This window comes from Charadrius vociferus, unplaced genomic scaffold (genome assembly GCF_000708025.1).
Source record: "Charadrius vociferus isolate BGI_N301 unplaced genomic scaffold, ASM70802v2 scaffold39, whole genome shotgun sequence".
Taxonomy (NCBI): Eukaryota; Metazoa; Chordata; class Aves; order Charadriiformes; family Charadriidae; genus Charadrius; species Charadrius vociferus.
Genome location: NW_009650188.1, coordinates 5,262,699 through 5,279,960, shown reverse-complemented (window position 1 = coordinate 5,279,960; position 17,262 = coordinate 5,262,699). Strand labels below are relative to the sequence as shown.

Here is a 17,262-nt window from a genome sequence, read left to right as displayed (position 1 = left end):
AGTACTTTGTTAGAACTGGAATTGCTGAGAGTTTGGGCTCGGGACAGAAGCCAAGTGACCTCAGCATTGCTTTCTTGAGAGGAGAAATTAGAGAGGATTTTGCAGAGATGATATTAAAGTGGTGTATTGTGGTGTGTTTATTTTAGACTTGCCCTAGCTTAACTGCAGCAAGCGTTCAATTATACATGGCTGAGGTTTTAGGTTTGCGTTGGTACAGCTGCTGCTGTAACCTGTTATAACGAAGCATGTACAGGGCAGCCAATGCATTTGTACCAGTGCTGCTGGTTTGCATTTGAAATCAGTGTCTTTGTAATATGCCTCTGATGAAAGGTTTTTGCTGCCTCCACCTAGGTCATTCAATATATTAAACGGGAACAAAGTTGTCCCTTACTGTTTAATAAATCTTATCAAACATGAATCTACTAAAATACCTTCTGCGTTTCATTTTGTGCAAAAGAGCAGTCAGATGAACTTTGCTTGTTGCTTTACATGTATCCTTCGTGATACCCAAGTTTTTGTTAAGAACCCTTTAGAAGTACTGAAGACAGCCTTAGAAGTACTGAAGACCCCTTTTCCAAATGTTTTTTTTTTCTTAACTTTCTGGTTCCCTGTAGGATTGCTCAAGGGCAGGAGGAATTTGATTTTGCTAAGGTTACAAAATATGAGGGTTTTCTTCTATAAGAGATGTGAGGGAAATATGTAAAAACTACTTACTTTTCAAAATCAAGGAAGCTGTTAGAGGTGCTTTTCACTCCTCTGTCAATACATTGAATGAAAGAGGAAATACTGTGAGGACTAACACAGGTGAGAAAGCATTGTTTCAGAGCATGGCTTTTCTCTGTGTATATAGAAAGCTGATGTCTTCCTACTTTTACATCTGTTTTTTGTGCTCGGTCACACTTGCTGGATGTGCAGCTATTCGTATGGACACACTTCCATGGATCACTGAACAGGCATAGGGACCAGCATGAGTTTCAATATCTTTAAAAAATATAGACCTGCCAGGTAAACAGCTCCTTTTCTGCTAAGATGGGACTTGGTGCTCTTCTTCCTTGTTGCTCAACTCTGAAGGCTTTGACTGAGTTCCAGCTAGAGGAAAAATAAGATGTGTGTACACATCATGTTTGTCTTTTGAAGTAGAAATGGTAGTTGTGCTTCAAGTATCATATAACTATTGCAGAAGCTTATAGTCCAGGTGTTAGCTTGGAGTTAGAAGGAACACAGATGAAGCCACTGTCACCTATAAATTGAGCATGTTTTACAGTGCTGTCTGCCAGCAGAACTCCCTACTACGCACAAATGTTGCATTAAATCGAATCAGGATAATAAAGAAAGCGTTAGAGCACATTTTATAATGTTGATGTTGGTTGCAAAAAGCTACGGCATAATGGAGGGAGGGATATGTCTTTGAGAAGTGTTCAAGAACTGGTGGGGACAAAGAGAAGACTGCCTTGATAAAAAGGTACGGTGCGTTTGGGGGATGCCAGCTCTAGTAGAGCTCAGGGATTTACAGGACAGTTAACTGAAAAAGAGAAGCGGTATGTGTTAGTGAGAGAAGGTTGAAAAAGAATGGAGGTATCAAAAAAATCGGAAACTGTTCAAACTGGAAGAAACAGCTGAAGAAGAAAATGCAAAATTTAAATGTAGGTAACTGACTTGAGCATTGTGAAGTGGGAAATAATTTGCATATTTGACTTTAGTGTAAAGACTTTGTATGTTAAGAGAAATCAAGTGTTTTGCAGGGGGATCGTCTGCTCTAATGAGAGTAGTTAACATTCTGCATTGGTTTAGAGATTTAGAGATTGGTGTGCTTTTTGCTGCTAACATGTAACATTAGTAAATATTTTCAGTAATATATCCAAGCCTATCTGGGGGGGGTTGCTGTAAATTTCAGCAGTTAATTTCTGAACTTTTTGCTTTGCCATTCTTTCACTGATGGCTCAGCACCTACAATTTCTAGGTCAGTGGGAATGGACTGCCTGGGCTTGTGTAGGTGGATTTTTCCTTAGGAGTCTGGGATTACTGCCCTAATGTTGTTTTCATAAGGTTTGCAGGCTAATTGTAGAAATCGTTCTGAATAAACACCAGGTTGCAGCTTTCTCTGGGATCTCGCCAACTCTTTTGGTAATTGTGAGAAAAATAATGTTTCCTTTCCCCCGTGTTCTCCTACAGGTCACGTGGATTGCCAAAGCTGAAAGAGTCCCGTTCCCATGAGTCTTTACTGAGCCCAGGCAGCGCTGTGGAGGCCCTGGATCTTGGGTCAGAAGAAAAAGTCTTTGTCAAACCACTACACAGCAGTATCCTTGGACAAGACTTCTGCTTTGAGGTAATGAACGCTCGCCAAACACGCAGCCGATTATATGCTGTCAGTCGGTCTGAAGCCTTGCAGTACGCTGTTCTGTGACTTTGTAATTAGAGAACACATCAGCAGCCGCTGCTGTCCTGAGGTTTGGGTGGGGGCTGTCTAACCAGCGTGAGATTTTGAAGTCCTGGAGGCTAATGGCATCAATCACTCGATAGAGAGAAATCTTTTTCAATTACTATGTTTTCTAATCGAAAAATCTCTTTAATTTGATACATATCTAAGTGTTTGTAGTTTGCATGCAAATGTATCATCCAAATTCACCTACAATTAAATTTAGAAAATATACCGTAACTGAGAAAGGTGATTTCCAGTCAAAGCACCCTTTCATTAGCTCAGCCTGTTAGCCGATTGCTAGAGGAGAAACTTCGGTGACTGCGGACGTGTCCATTGCACCATGGAGCAGGATGCAAAGATCCTCTTGCTCTTTCAGCACAGGCTCCTCACCGCACATCACCACGCGGCTCCTCACTTTGCTTCGGAAACAGGCTGTTTGTGTGAGCACAATCCTTACCTCACAGGACCAACAGCATATTCGTGTCTGCTATTCGGATGTGTCTAAGGCCGTCGTAATCTGTCATGCAGGGGCGGGTGACAGTCTGTCTTCGGCAGGATTAGTCAGATGCGTCTAAACTTCTGGAACAAAGATCTGTTTACAACCTGGAAAACTGCTCTGGCAGAAAACCAGCATATCGGGCCCTTCTCCCTCGGGACATATCCAGGAACTGTTTGTCTTCGCTTCAGTCTAATTCTTCTGGTTGGAAGCACTTTCCAGCTTGCTTAGGTTTGGGGAGTTGAGTGAAAAAACTGGCAACACCTTAGCTGTGAGGCTGTTGCCTCAAAGTGCTTTTTAATTGTGTGCACAAATGAATGGAAAGAGCAAGTGAAGCTTGTCAGGCCACGTAAACGTGAAAGAAACCAAGGTGGTTCCCTCCTGTGTGAAAGCAGAGTTGCGTGTCGGTTGTCGGGGCCGAATCAGAGCACAACTCCTTCAGTTTGTTTTAGACTGTTGCGGTATATATGGACCCTTGGAAACAGTTTGTATTTCCTTAAAACACCGTTTTCCAGTGTCTTTTGCCTTATATTAATGCGTTGTTAGTTCTGTCTGTCTTTACACTGTTAGTAACCAAATCATCTGCCTCTGGGACTTAACAGGGAAAACTGCAAGCATTTAATAGCTATGGATCAATTAGCAAGTGTTTTTTAAAAATAAATTAACTGGTTGACTAAAGCCTTGTTTAGAAGTCTTCAAGAGGAGCCTCTGGTGCTCCTCGTATGTTTCTTTAGTTTTATATTAATTTGAACCGACTTTTTTTTTCTCTCTCTACATTTTGTGGGCCTTTTAACCTTTCTGCCTTCTAGGCTCCCATATTGGTTTTCTACTTTTTTCATATTTACTTTGTTACTCAAGCATTGCTTATCTTCTTCCTTGCTTTTGGCAGCCTCTTATGTGTCTCCTAGGCTTGCCTGAACTCAGCCTGTCGTTTATATGTTCCAGGTAACCTACTCCAGTGGCAGTAAATGCTTCAGTTGTTCCTCTGCAGCAGAGAGGGACAAGTGGATGGAAAACCTACGCAGAACAGTGCAGCCAAATAAGGTAATAGAAACTGCGGAAATAAGATTACCAGGGGAATGGAGGTGGTATGATTGGATTTTAGTCCAGTGTACCAGGGCTTCCCACAGATGCATCCTCAATTAATTTAGTCCGGGGAGAAGTCCGCTCATCAGTGTATCAAAAGCTGCTGTGTGCTATTCTAGCGAGTGCAGTAGGTCAAATCTTTAATGAGTAAATACATGCTGGCATGCTTCCTGATCTCTGCCCCAGTGCCTGCTTACGGTGTTTCAGACTGGGTTTCTGATACTGTGCACCTCAGAAGGATGGGACATGGCTTCATAGGTTTCATGTTTTACTGCAGGGGCACAGTTAAAGGGGGGAGGGTGAAGGGAATTTGAGCTGGAGTGAGAAGGGGAGTCAAGTTATTGATCAGCTGGAAATATCTGATAAGTCCCCTTCGTAGTTGGCATACCACCTTTGAGGGACAGGCTAACAGTGCTCTTGGAGTTATTCACAAGAGTAAACTATGCAGCGTGCCCTGCCAGTCTAGTGGCTTTTGAGTGGCTCTGCACTCCTGTGCAGAGTGTTTGTTTTCTAAACCATTTCAAATATGGCTTTTTGAGAAGAAAAACGTTCCAGTCCCCACCTTTGACATACAAAAGACAACCCTGTGCCTGTACTTTAGAAAATGTCCAATTTTCTAGAGATTCTGTTCTGAAGATCAGAGAATCCGATTCTGAATTCTGATTCTGTCCCCGCCTTGGACACCAAAGGCAGCCCTTTGCTGCTGCTTTAGAAGACAAAATGTTCAATATTTAGGGATTCTGAATCAAAGCTGAGCTCTTTCTTCTGCACAGGACAACTGCCGTCGAGCTGAAAATGTGCTCCGTCTCTGGATTATTGAGGCAAAGGACCTGGCCCCCAAAAAGAAATACTTCTGTGAGCTGTGCCTTGATGACACTCTCTTTGCCCGCACCACCAGCAAAACAAAAGCAGATAACATTTTCTGGGGAGAGCACTTTGAGTTCTACGGTCTACCACCTCTTCACAGCATCACAGTTCACATCTACAAGGATGTGGAGAAGAAGAAGAAAAAGGACAAGAACAATTACGTAGGCCTGGTCAACATTCCCATGGCCAGCGTAACCGGTCGCCAGTTTGTGGAAAAATGGTACCCAGTCAGCACGCCCACGCCCAACAAGGGGAAATCAGGGGGACCTTCCATTCGGATAAAGTCCCGTTATCAGACCATCACCATCTTACCCATGGAGCAATACAAAGAATTTGCAGAGTTTGTTACCAGCAACTACACTATGCTGTGCTCTGTGCTGGAACCTGTGATCAGCGTAAGGAATAAGGAAGAGATGGCTTGTGCTTTGGTGCACATTCTTCAGAGCACTGGGAGAGCTAAGGTAAGAACAGGTGGCTCCTGTCAAAACAACTCTCTCTCACTGCTGATAGGTGGTGTCTTTTCAGCTATAAACTAGGAAGCCCATCACCATAAGCAACAGCAGAAGATGCCTCATGGGGTCAGGCTGAGAAAAGGGTCTCAAAAGTATTTGAAAAGACTTGGGCAATTGCATCTACCAGGAAGGCATGTAGATAGGCACAATACCAACAAGGATTAATAGTTGAGAAAGATTAAAGATGCTGTGCACAGAGTATAAGCAGGAGGACTACATAACTTCATGTTATTCTGAAAAGTTAGGGCCTGCATTGGAGTGTTCTGGAACCTTTCTGCATTTCTAAAACCATGATACAGGATAAGAGATAAGTAAGCAAGAAATTAGTAAAACGGAGAGTTACTTCTATAAATAAGTCTCTGATGAGCAGCAGGGTGCCATTGTTGATTCAGTGCTAAGTCAGCTAATCAATGCTAACATTGATTTGGTCAGCATTTGAACAGCCATTTGGAGAATCTATACTCAGTTAATGGTGATCCCACCTGCCCCAAGGATGTTATTAGGACTTCTGGGTGCACGCCGATGGTTCTTGGTGAGGCAGCAATTGGAGTGAGCATCAGTTTCTTCAAATAGATTGCGGGAGAGTATTCTGTAGGTCTTGGGAAATTCTGAGAAGCATTAACAAGCATTGATTTATCTGGATGCTGCCAAGTGAGTGTGTTGAGTAGTACCAAGCTGTAGTCAGCTTCCTCCAGTAATGCCAGCTAGAACAAGTTAAGCATAACCAAACACAACTTAGAGGGTTAGAGATGTGGAAGGATGGCCGTAAGGAACATCCAAGGTACAGCTTAATTTAGCTGTTCCGAGAAGGTCCTTTTCTGTTTGCATAATCATATGCCACTCTCTACTGTTCTCCCCTTGATGTACGTCTTAGAGAGGCTGGTGCCCTATGGCAACGTGTGATAGGAACTCGTTCCTTACCAAGTTGTTTGTTGGATAAAGAGAAGCTGGTAGCTGGGATAGTTCCTGTAGGGTTGTGTTGAAATCCTGCTGGAAAACAGCCTCTGGAATCTTGCAGTGCTAGCTGCAGCAGGTAGACAAATTAGTGTTATAACTTTGCCTTCCTAGTGCCTGAACATTTGAACCTCTATTTACTGGAGTCTGCCGCAACCTGAAGCTGCAAAGAGGGTACATTTCCAGTTCAGACTATGTTGGTGGTGACGCAGCTGGATGTTCCCGGTTTGCGCCAAGTGAAAATAATTCTCTCAGATTTTGCTGAAAAGAAACAGCAATAATGGATTGAAAACCAAGAGTACTAAATGTATTTTTGGTCTGTATTTATCACAAATAATTTGTTCTGTGTATTTTGCACTCATGCTAGCAGTGCATTATGACTTCTGTAGTTAATGGGGTTATGAAACCTTACTACAGCACTCTTTGAACTGTTTGGAGGATGCTGCCGTTTGCAGCAGAACCAGCAAGTCAGTTATCACTCAGCCCTAATTCAGGGTGGTGTTTTGTTTTTGGTTTTTTTGTTTTTTTTTTTTTTTTTTTTTTTTTAACAGTTGAAAAAAAAAAAAAAAAAGGAGAGAGAGAAATGTGCTTCCTCTCTTGGGGAACTTTATTGGGGCTGAAATTGCAAAATACCTAGTGTTTCTTGTGAAGAGCTGAGTGTCCTTGACTTACATCACTTCAGGAAATAAGTATTACTGTAGAATTAGAGCCTGTATCAAGAGGTTATTCACTGTTTCAAGAGCTGCTGATTGTTCCTGCCTGGGCATTTGAATACAGTTCAAGTTAAGCCATATAGATCCACAGGAAGTGTGTTAACGTTTTTCCCAAATCCTGAACCACTTTTGGTTTTTTAAGTTAATTGATGTAAGCCATTCTTCTTATGTAAATTTCACCAAGCTGTAAGAACTTGTGCCTAACTTCCATCTTGGATTTTTAAATCCAAGTTTGTGTGTAATATTCAGTATTCAAAGATAACTATATCACAGTTTCTTTCAGCAGACAAAGCCGCTGATGGATAAACTGGCAAGGGTTTCTGTTCGGGATCTAAACTGAAACACAAACTTGTCTGTAAAGGTTTTCTTTTAGAGACTTCTACTTCTCCCTTTATAATTTGTAATCTGTATAATTTTATAAGTATAAACCCAAGAGGAGCCCTACCTAGCTGTTTCCTTGACCCATACTACATGTAGCATCTTCACGCCGTGTCCCAAGCTGGGCAATTATTTCAGTAATCCTCTGGCTCCTCTGTTTATCCTTCCTTCTTGGCTTCTGCAGTTAGCCTGGCATGACTGAGTCCGCTTAAAATAACCGCTTGCCGTTTGACCTTTTTCTTCAGGACTTCTTGACGGATTTGGTGATGTCTGAGGTAGATCGTTGCGGGGAGCACGATGTCTTGATCTTCAGGGAGAACACACTTGCTACCAAAGCTATTGAGGAATACCTAAAGTTGGTAGGGCAGAAGTATCTTCACGATGCACTAGGTAAGAAAGTGCCTGTCTGTCAGCTGTTTGTGTTGCAAGGACTAACCCTACAACGTCTGCAACGTGGCTGAAGCCTCATGCATGTAGGAACGTGGGATGGGAAGGAGCTGCCTCAGTACTGAGCCCAGGTGTCTCGCATCAAGTCAGCAAAATACATGCTGTCTTACTCTTGATGCCCTTCCTCCACACAGCGGAGGATGCTTTTTGGTGCCTGCAGGAGTAGCACCCAGGGCAAGGCAAACTTGATTTGATATAGCTGAATCCCTCTTAAAGTTTGTATCACAACAGTATTTCTCTGGGTAACCTTCTTTTGTGTCTCTAGTTGGGATGAAGAGGTATAATTCTATAAATTGATTTGTGAGCAACAGTGATTGTTCCATCTGATATACAAACAGGCTTATGAAGGGGATTTTGATACATATTTTAACAGCGGAAATTGAGACCGATACCTTGTGTTGTGTCAGGACTGAATCTGGTATCATGTGCAATCCAATTAGGTGGAGATTTCAGAAAGGGTTAATGAATGTGAAGCATATATTTCACTGATCTCCTTTTATGCTAAAGAAGTTCCTGCACTCACTGGAGGCTGAAGTGCCACCACCTAGGGGTTAGATATACTCAGGGGTATCTGGTTGACAACCAAAGTTCTCATCCACAAGTGCATACTGCTGGGGCGTTTCCGGTCAGTCTCTTCCACTTGCTCTTGTAGTTAACAGCAAATATTAGCTATGGTGTTAACAACTGTTAAGCATGAAATGCCCACCTTACTGCTTGGGTTGAATGCAGGTAGTACAAGAAAATTCATTTCCAGATGCTTCAGCTGCAACTATTGGTAATGCTGGCACGTTCCAGAGCAACCCTTGGCCTTGCTCAGCCCTTACCTTTGCCACAGAGCAATTAATTCATAAACACTCGTGTTAACCTTTTAAAATGGTGCCTTGCCCCAACAAAAATCCTTAGACAAACATGGCCCGAGTGAGTGAGGCTGCAGGGCTACTGAGGAGCAGTAATGGGCAGGAGATCAAGACGCAGACTGTCTAGGGAGCCTCCTGGCTATGTTTATTCAGCGCACTCTTTATTTACCACCTCGTTAAAACTGCCTAAGCAACCTGTGGTGTCTTACTCCATTCTCCCGTGGGGTCTTAATGTCCATGGTTGCATACCAGTGTGGATTCTAATAATTGTATTATTGTCCCCTCTCCACCAAAAGATTCTGCTCTAGTCATAAGCCACTGCCTTGGGGAACTACTGTCCACGCAACTAATATTGCAATAAAGAGGACCAAAAACATGCGTGTTCTTTTCCGAAGAAACTCACAGCCTCGCTACAGTGAGCTTTTACCAACTCCACACAATCTTTGTTATCCACAATTGCACAATGAGCCACCCATCCCCCTGTTGCTTCTTGGATGAAGAAAGCTTTGGAAAATGATATAAGAGAAACATGATCAGACCAAAACTCAGTCCCACACCACATCCTTTCACAAAAAAAAACCCCAAAAAAACAGCAGTTTGCTTTCCCAACAGTCTCGCTTGTCCTCAGCAATCCCAGACGCTGGCAACTCATCAAGGAGATAGTTGGCTAAAGTAGCGCTCCAAGGGGTCAGTACAGTCAGGTCTGTGATTATATGCATTTTGGCCATTTCTAAGTGTACTGAGCCTGTTCCGGTAGCCTTATTCTCATGGGTGGAACCCTGCACACAAGTCACAGTCCTAGGCTCATGGTTGGTATGGAGAAATGAGCAGCATAATACTTTGTACTATGCTTTTCGGCAGACTGAATGATCAGCTGTGGGATCAGTATATTGCATTTGACTGCAAACCCCTTAATGTGCAATAATGACATAAAAATACTTTAAAATTAATGACTTCTAATACATCATTTAGAGGATTGGTGCTGAGTGATAAGGTTGTAAATCATAGACATGAGAGATGGAAAATCCCCCTAAGGTCATTCAGCTTGTCTGTAGCTTAGGGCAAGATTGCGCGTGACAATATAGCCATCTAATTCTTGTCAAGTTTTAAATGTCATTTTGTTCAGATGCCATGTTCTTTGAAAGGATTAACAACATTACGCTTGGTGTTAGCTATGTAATGCATCTGTAAGAGCATCTCAATATATGATTAAGGCAGGGTCTTGTGGACCACAAAGAGAACGTTTCAAATGTGTTTAAGGAAAAAAAGAAATTATCCAGTAAGCAACAGTTAAGACAGAATTGGCTCAACAGAAGTGATGCTGGGAGTTTTGCAAATAAGTGATCTAGATGCCCTCAGCAGAAATTTTTTGGACACCCCCCCCACCCCACCCCCCCCCAAAAAAAAAAAGCTTAAGAAAATGTGCGCTCTGCTTTGCTTGCGAGAACACTGCTGAGTTGAGATTCAGGGAGGGGGGTTGGGATGTGTTTAAGGGTTTTTACGAAAACAAAGACAAAAAACCAAAACCCTTTCGCACAAACAAGCTTTGTGGTGTTTGCTTGGAGCCAGCAAGATCATCTGAGGAGATGAACTTAAAAGACATTGAATCATTAAATGAATTAAGAGTTTTTCCTGGTGAACAACAATTTAAAGATCACTTGGTGTGCTAGCATATATAGGAGGAAACCTAGTAAGTAGTTCGTTCCAATATGTCAAACAAGGGAAACTTCATCTGGTTTTGTAAGTGTCCCGTTTCTGTTGTGATGCCGTAAGAGAAGGGTGACAGAAATGCAAAGGATTTTGAAAGACTCAGGCTATAAAAATGTAAGGTGTTGATAAAAGAGTTTGAGAAAATTAGCAGTATCTACTATCGCTTGGGTATTACTCTTACTCAAGGTGACACTTTTTAAAATTCAAAAAAATGGTAAGTTTAGATATAATAAAAATAAATAGCATTGTCAAGTGCATTTCCTGGGGAAATTATGAAGACAGATAGCACAGCTTCATTTCTAAGACTGGATAATTTTATAGTTGCTAATACAATTTGAATACAAAGTCAAATCCTATTCTTTACGCTGTAAGTGAAGTGTCTGCAGGGTTTATAAGCAAAGCCATCTTGTTATTGCGGCTATATTTGGGGGCAGCGAGGGCACGGGAGGCTGAAGCATCAGAGCAGCGGCCGTCTGATCTGGTAGGGCAAGTGCTGTGCTCTGAAAGAGCTGGGAGGAGTCGTGTCCCCAACATCTGGTGTCTGGAGGCTGTGTTGCAGACACAGGGAGCAGAAGAGGCAGTTGCCAAGGAAAGACATAAGCAGGATTTAAAGATGTGTCAAGGAGGCTTTTCGTGTAACTACCCTGGTTTGTCATCCTCTTCCCTTTGTCCAGGGGAGTTTATCAAGGCTTTGTATGAGTCAGATGAAAACTGTGAAGTGGATCCCAGCAAATGTTCATCCAGTGAATTAACAGATCATCAGAGCAACCTGAAAATGTGTTGTGAGCTGGCCTTCTGCAAGATTATCAATTCTTACTGGTGAGGCATCTCCCCTCCCCTTCTCCCGCATTAGGTAATTTGCTTAGAGGGTGCCCATTCCTCCTCTGAACATAAGAAAACAGCAGTTGTGCAGGGAAATAGCATAGACCCATCTATCTTCTGAGACTGCCTTTGTTTCCTTTCCTCACTACCTTCCTACATGTGGCACCATATTGCAGGTGGAACTTGTGCCCAAATTGAGGGGAACCAGTCCCACACACTGTACCTGACAGGACCTTCTGCTGAAATGCTTTGCCAAGGGAACAGATACTGAGCCATGGCTGAGTAAAGTGAGAAGATAACAGCTTAGCTTGAACTTGGAATAAAAAGCTGAAAGTTTTGATGTCTATAGAAAACTTTCAGACCCTTTAGATCTGTAGAATTGAACAGGAAATCACAGGGAAGAAACAATGGCAGAGAGATTTCCATTAATCTGTGTTTCTGAGTAGCAGTGAAAGAAGAAGGGCCTTTCTGCTTCCAGATGAAGCACAGGCGAAACACTGAGAGAGCTTAACAAGCAGAATAAGAATTTCCGTTATGGAGATGAGTTCAGTTTGGTTCAGTTTGTTTTTCGTATTCTAATGCCCTGTTTGCTCTGGGGTAGCGATGGCTAAGTAGTTCTTGGCTCACAAATCAGTGTATCTGCAAATGGCTTCACTTAACATATATGAACAAGGGATGCTTTAAAGACTACTTATCACCAGATTAAGTGGGGAATCTAAGAATAGATACCTAATGACATTTCCTAGCCTAGAGAGAGAAAAGAGGGGGCAAAAAAAAAGAGGAGCAGGTGTTGTTTTCTTACAGGTAATTATTTCAGGTTGTTGGTCACCAGTTCAACTTGTTGCATCTCATTGCCTATGAGATTTTATTTCCTGCTTTGTTGTTTTTCAGTGTATTTCCTCGTGAGCTGAAGGAGGTATTTGCATCTTGGAAGCAGCAGTGCCTGAACAGGGGCAAGCAGGACATCAGTGAACGCCTGATCAGTGCTTCCCTCTTCCTCCGCTTCCTGTGCCCTGCTATCATGTCCCCCAGCCTCTTTAGCCTCATGCAGGAGTATCCTGACGACCGGACATCTCGCACACTCACACTTATTGCTAAAGTCATTCAGAATCTCGCCAATTTTGCTAAGTAGGTGGTGGCAATAAAACTGAAATCTGTGCCTCTAAGGGTGCAAGTCACTGCAGGTTACTATGGAGCAAGGAGAGCCCTGCTTGGCAGTCAGGTTTGCAGGCAGCTGGTTCTCTAGCAAACTGAAGTCAGCTTTAGAAAAGAAGGAAACTTCTCACTTATATGTGAATGCTGTTCCCCTTGAGACACCTCAGTGCTGAGCTAGATAAATTCTCCTTTTCACATGCAGATTTTGAACTGTGTTGAATTCAGTAGAGGAGACACAGTATAAAACCAAGAAGAGCCATGCATTAGCACGTCAGTGCATATGCTAGTTCAAAAGAAACAAAGCCTGCTCCCACTAAGGATCATGATTTTTCTCCTTTCTTCCTCCAGAATTCCCAGCTGAATGATACAAAGGGCATAGCATGTCTGGTACAGGAGAGGAGATGCAGAGAAGGGGAGGAGAGAAAGGCGGGGTGTGGGAGAAAAGGGGTAAAGATGTGTTGAGCCCTTGATCGTAATATGAACCATGAATTCCTAGTATTTAAGTAAGTCCAAGAAAGCGGTGAATCTCTTGTTTATTCCCCCCCACCCCCCACCCCGACTAAATCTTCAGAAAGGGAGGTCTCAAGTTAAGCATTTAAGTAAAGGCCTGTAAGCGCTTGTACTCTGTATTTTGTGTGGAGGTTATTGACTGGGTTTCCCCCCTCCCTTTCTTGCAGGTTTGGTAACAAGGAAGAGTATATGGCCTTCATGAATGACTTTTTGGAACATGAGTGGGGAGGAATGAAGCGTTTTCTCCTGGAGATCTCTAATCCAGATACCATCTCAAACATGCCTGGATTTGAGGGCTACATCGACCTGGGCAGAGAGCTCTCAGTTTTGCATTCCCTCTTATGGGAGGTTGTGTCCCAACTTGATAAGGTAAAGCAGGCTGGAGGCCCGGGAGGGTGAATCCGGCGATTGTATCGTAGCAACAGTAAACACTAGGAAACATCAAGGGAGCAGCTGAAGCCAAGCCTGCTTTGGGGAGAACTTATTCAACAGCTTTTGAGAGGAATGTTTGATAGTGGTATTTCACAATTGTTCTTTACGTGATTTCAGATCAAGGCCCCAATCGGGGCATGTGAAGTGGTTGGGCTTCAGCAGTAGTGCAAACACTTTGCAGAGCCTTAAGTAAGGCTGTGTGTTCAATGGTGGAGAAGGCAGCACTTAAAAGTAGGCCTGGAATTCCCTGAGCAGCCCGTCCTTTCTCATAAGTGAGCTGGAAAAATAAGGAGGGTGTTTGGACAGAAAATGAAAATGTTTCTGTGCCCTTTTTGATGCTAATGGAGGTATTTTGCTGCACGTGAGGCCCTACCTTGCCCAGCTCTGGAGTAATGTGTTGGCCAGGCAGAACTGTTCTCATTAAAGACCTGATCTGAAGCCCTTTGGGATGTTCTGATTTATGTAGTCTTTGGATTAGTTATTAGTACACAAGAGAATGCCATGCAAAAACCTGGTTGCGCTCTCAGTTTTATCCTGTAAAAAAAAGCAAGATGCTTTTTGCCATGTATTGTGCTGGGGTCATATGCGTTTTTCGGATTCTGTTCTGCTGATCACAATAGATATTGCCGACAATAAGCATTGCTTCCATTTATCTGCAGGAGGAGAAAAGGCAGTAGTTTGCTCTTCCTTAGCTATGTGGCTTTGCAGGGTCCACAATCATTAAAACCTTGATAGCAAAGGTAGTTGGTAAGACCCAGAAAAGCTGAGCTGTGAGTCATTATTTTTTGGCAAGTGCTTGGAACTTATTTTAACTTTTAGAGGTGCATTATTTTGTCCATATTCCATTTACATTATTCTTTCTTTTGAAACTGGAGAGGTGAGGTGAATTGCAATGCACTCTTAATATTTTTTTATTGCATCAAGGTTTGCCAAAATAGTTATTTGTTGGGGTTTTATTTTCTCACAGTATACATTATTTAAAACAAAAAAAAAAAACAACCCTGAGCTTGTTGCATCAGAGTAAATTGAAATGTCCTTGACTTGAAAAGGCAATATATATTAATCTTAGTTAATCTTAGGTTGATAACAATGTATGATCTTGTTTTTCCGTTTCCCTCATACATGCACACAGTGTACATGCGAAATGTCACAGGCAGCAAAGTCAGCTGTAAAGACAGTTCAGCAGCCTCAGGAAAACAGGCAAAGTGAGACTCAGAAGACCAGATCTTCCATTTCTACAAACTGGGGTAAACTCACCCGTGCAGGGAGTACTGCCATCTCCCTCCGAGCTGGTCAGGCGTCAGGTCAAGAGAAATCCAGCTCCAGTCTTTAGAACTGTAAAAGGATCTTTGGACCCGGTGTTAGTTACTGCAAGCTGCTCTCTGAATGCAACGGTCATCTATGTCTTGGGCAGCGAGGAAAGGGAGGAGCCAGACCTGGATGAACTGTCAAAGCAGATCTGCTTTGCCCTTTCTGTAGGTTAGAGGCATGGATCCATCCTAACAGGCCCTTGGGAGCCGGTATAGTGCTTTGCTAAAAAGAGAATTAAGGGGTAAGGTTACATTGCAATGCTGCTTTATTGTAGGTAATGACTGGGAAACGATGAGAGAAGTCACCTCAGAGATCTTAATAGACACAGAAGAAGTGCTGTACGAAAGCGTCTGTAAAGAGACCTTTCTCTGGAGCCACACTGACCGAATACCTGCTTACAGGAAAAATAAGGATATCTTTGAAAAGAGCATTGTCTTTCTAGTGGAGTTTTACTTTCTTATAAACCTCCAGCACTTTCACCTTCTTCCTGCAGTCCCAAGAGGCTGAAGATGCCCTGTAGATGATATAACCAGCAGTGACCCAAAGTGGGGAGAAAGATAAAGAGCCTGAACAAGCAGCCTTCCTTGCTGGAAGGTCAGCTGCTCTTATCCTAGGCCTGGCCAACACTGAGCTAAGACATAATTGAGCAAGAAGCTACACATTTAATCCCAGGCTGATGTGATTACGTTGGGATGAGGATTATTGATGTTTTCACGCAGTTATTTTTCACTTTTAGGTAGGGAAGAATGCCTTAGTCGTTGGTAACAGGGTGGTACAGAAGATGGCATCAGCGTAGGATGCCAAAAGTGGAAGGCTTATGAAATGCAAACCCTCCCTTTCCCCATCTCCCTCAACCCTTGCGATTCTTTCATGATCCCCCTGAATGCCGCATCCCCTTGTCTGTTGGCATGCATTTCCTTTACCACATGACACCCTTTGCCTGGAAAGTTCCCCCCACTAGCTGAATCTGTAGTCTTTGAATGCCCTTTAATGAGTAGATACCATAGTTTTCACTTTGACCTCACCCGCCCTGGACTTAGTCCGCTTTGCATGATAGTTTTGCATTGGAATGGCAATAGTTTTGTTTTATTGAGCATGATTTTTATTTTTGGGGGTCAATCCTAATTTCTATTTCCTTTTCTTTCCTCAATGTCTGCTGCACCCCGTTTCGTCTCCTCCATCCATCTCGTCGCCGTGGTTACGCTGCTCCGTAACACTGCATTACGGTCCTGGCACACCCGCACACAACCACCCACCCTCCTTCCTTCCACCTCCACCCCTCCGCCTCTGTGCATCGTTATCAAAAAAAACTGGCGGATGTCGCGGTGCTTGTTGTCCAATTAGGGTGAAAATTCCTTCCTACAGGCGACCGTGGCAAAACTGGGACCTCTTCCTCGTATTCTTGCTGATATCACCAAATCAATGACCAACCCTACGCCGATACAGCAGCAGCTGAGGCGTTTCACTGAGCACAGCTCTAGTCCAAACGTCAGTGGCAGTCTCTCCTCAGGGCTTCAGAAGATATTTGAGGACCCCACTGATGGGTATGTAACAGCCAGAGCTCAAGGGAAGACGTGGGATAAGGGGGTTGGTAAGCCTGTTAAGAGTTGAGCACTTTTTCACCTGAACTGTCTGCCTGGGGCAGCTGTAGGAGGTGGGGAGCTTGGGCCTCTGTCACGGAGAATACAGTCCCAGTAAGAGGTGCACAAGGTGGCATCGGAGACCTGAAGCTTCTGACTTGCCCGGGACTCAAACGTGTCTCTAAGGAGTCAATGACTTCAGCTGCTAAAAACCGGTTGTGCGATTTACTGCCTGTCCGAGTGTCCGGATGCATAGTCAGCCATAATGTCTCCTTTTGGCGATCAGTCCGCTTCTTTACTGCTAATGAAAAAACTGGGCTGTAGGTGGAACTCATTACCGGTGGAATAGCAAAAATGGTCCTTACTGTGTTTAGTGCAGCATTTCTCACACTGTAATAGCCGTTAATTTGAAGCAAAAAGCTGTGACATGGCAGAACTGCCAAAGAGCTCGGATACTGTGGTCTCAGGGTAGTTCCTGTGCTGTCAGGTACGAAGGCCAGTTTCATCACGTGGAAGTGTCTGCCCTTTGAGCTTACATCTAGATCTACAGGAGCCTTCACACAGCTCCTGTTGAATCTTCAGACCCCCACCATACAAAATGCTGGCGAAGGGTTAAATGGGATCCAAACTGCTCCGGAGTCTTGCTGGAGACAGAAGTGTTGAAGGGGGAAGGGTTTGGTGGGAATGGTTTGCATTTCACCTGTGGAAAAAATAAAGATGAAGCACTTCTTGAATCAAACGTAATTCTCAAAGATAAGTGGTAATTAAGGAAGAGTGTGTTCTGACTTGAACACAAAGAGCTCATGAAAGGAAATCTGGTTCCTTGAAGCTTTCAGTTGGGGGGGAGGTTAAATGAGGTAGAAAGACTTCTCTGGGACAGATCTCTCGGGGTCTCGGCTGCTTAAAAATTAACCAAATTCCTTTCCACTCCACAGTGACTTGCATAAGCTGAAGTCTCCAACCCAGGAAAATGTAGATGGATATTTTAGGGGCAAGACCTTACTGTTGGTTCA

At 43.3% G+C, this 17,262-nt stretch overlaps 1 protein-coding gene across 1 annotated transcript in view; it reads left to right on the top strand.

The window, feature by feature from the left end:
* The window catches only part of RASAL2 (RAS protein activator like 2), a 101,291-nt gene that overhangs the window by 71,431 nt on the left and 12,598 nt on the right, over positions 1-17,262 (top strand). Inside the window, exons 5-13 of the mRNA XM_009892939.1 lie at positions 2,173-2,326; positions 3,861-3,959; positions 4,775-5,329; positions 7,671-7,815; positions 11,114-11,258; positions 12,153-12,389; positions 13,094-13,295; positions 16,035-16,213; positions 17,185-17,257. Coding sequence (XP_009891241.1) covers positions 2,173-2,326; positions 3,861-3,959; positions 4,775-5,329; positions 7,671-7,815; positions 11,114-11,258; positions 12,153-12,389; positions 13,094-13,295; positions 16,035-16,213; positions 17,185-17,257 — 1,789 coding nt within the window. The remainder of the gene's footprint in view (positions 1-2,172; positions 2,327-3,860; positions 3,960-4,774; positions 5,330-7,670; positions 7,816-11,113; positions 11,259-12,152; positions 12,390-13,093; positions 13,296-16,034; positions 16,214-17,184; positions 17,258-17,262) is intronic.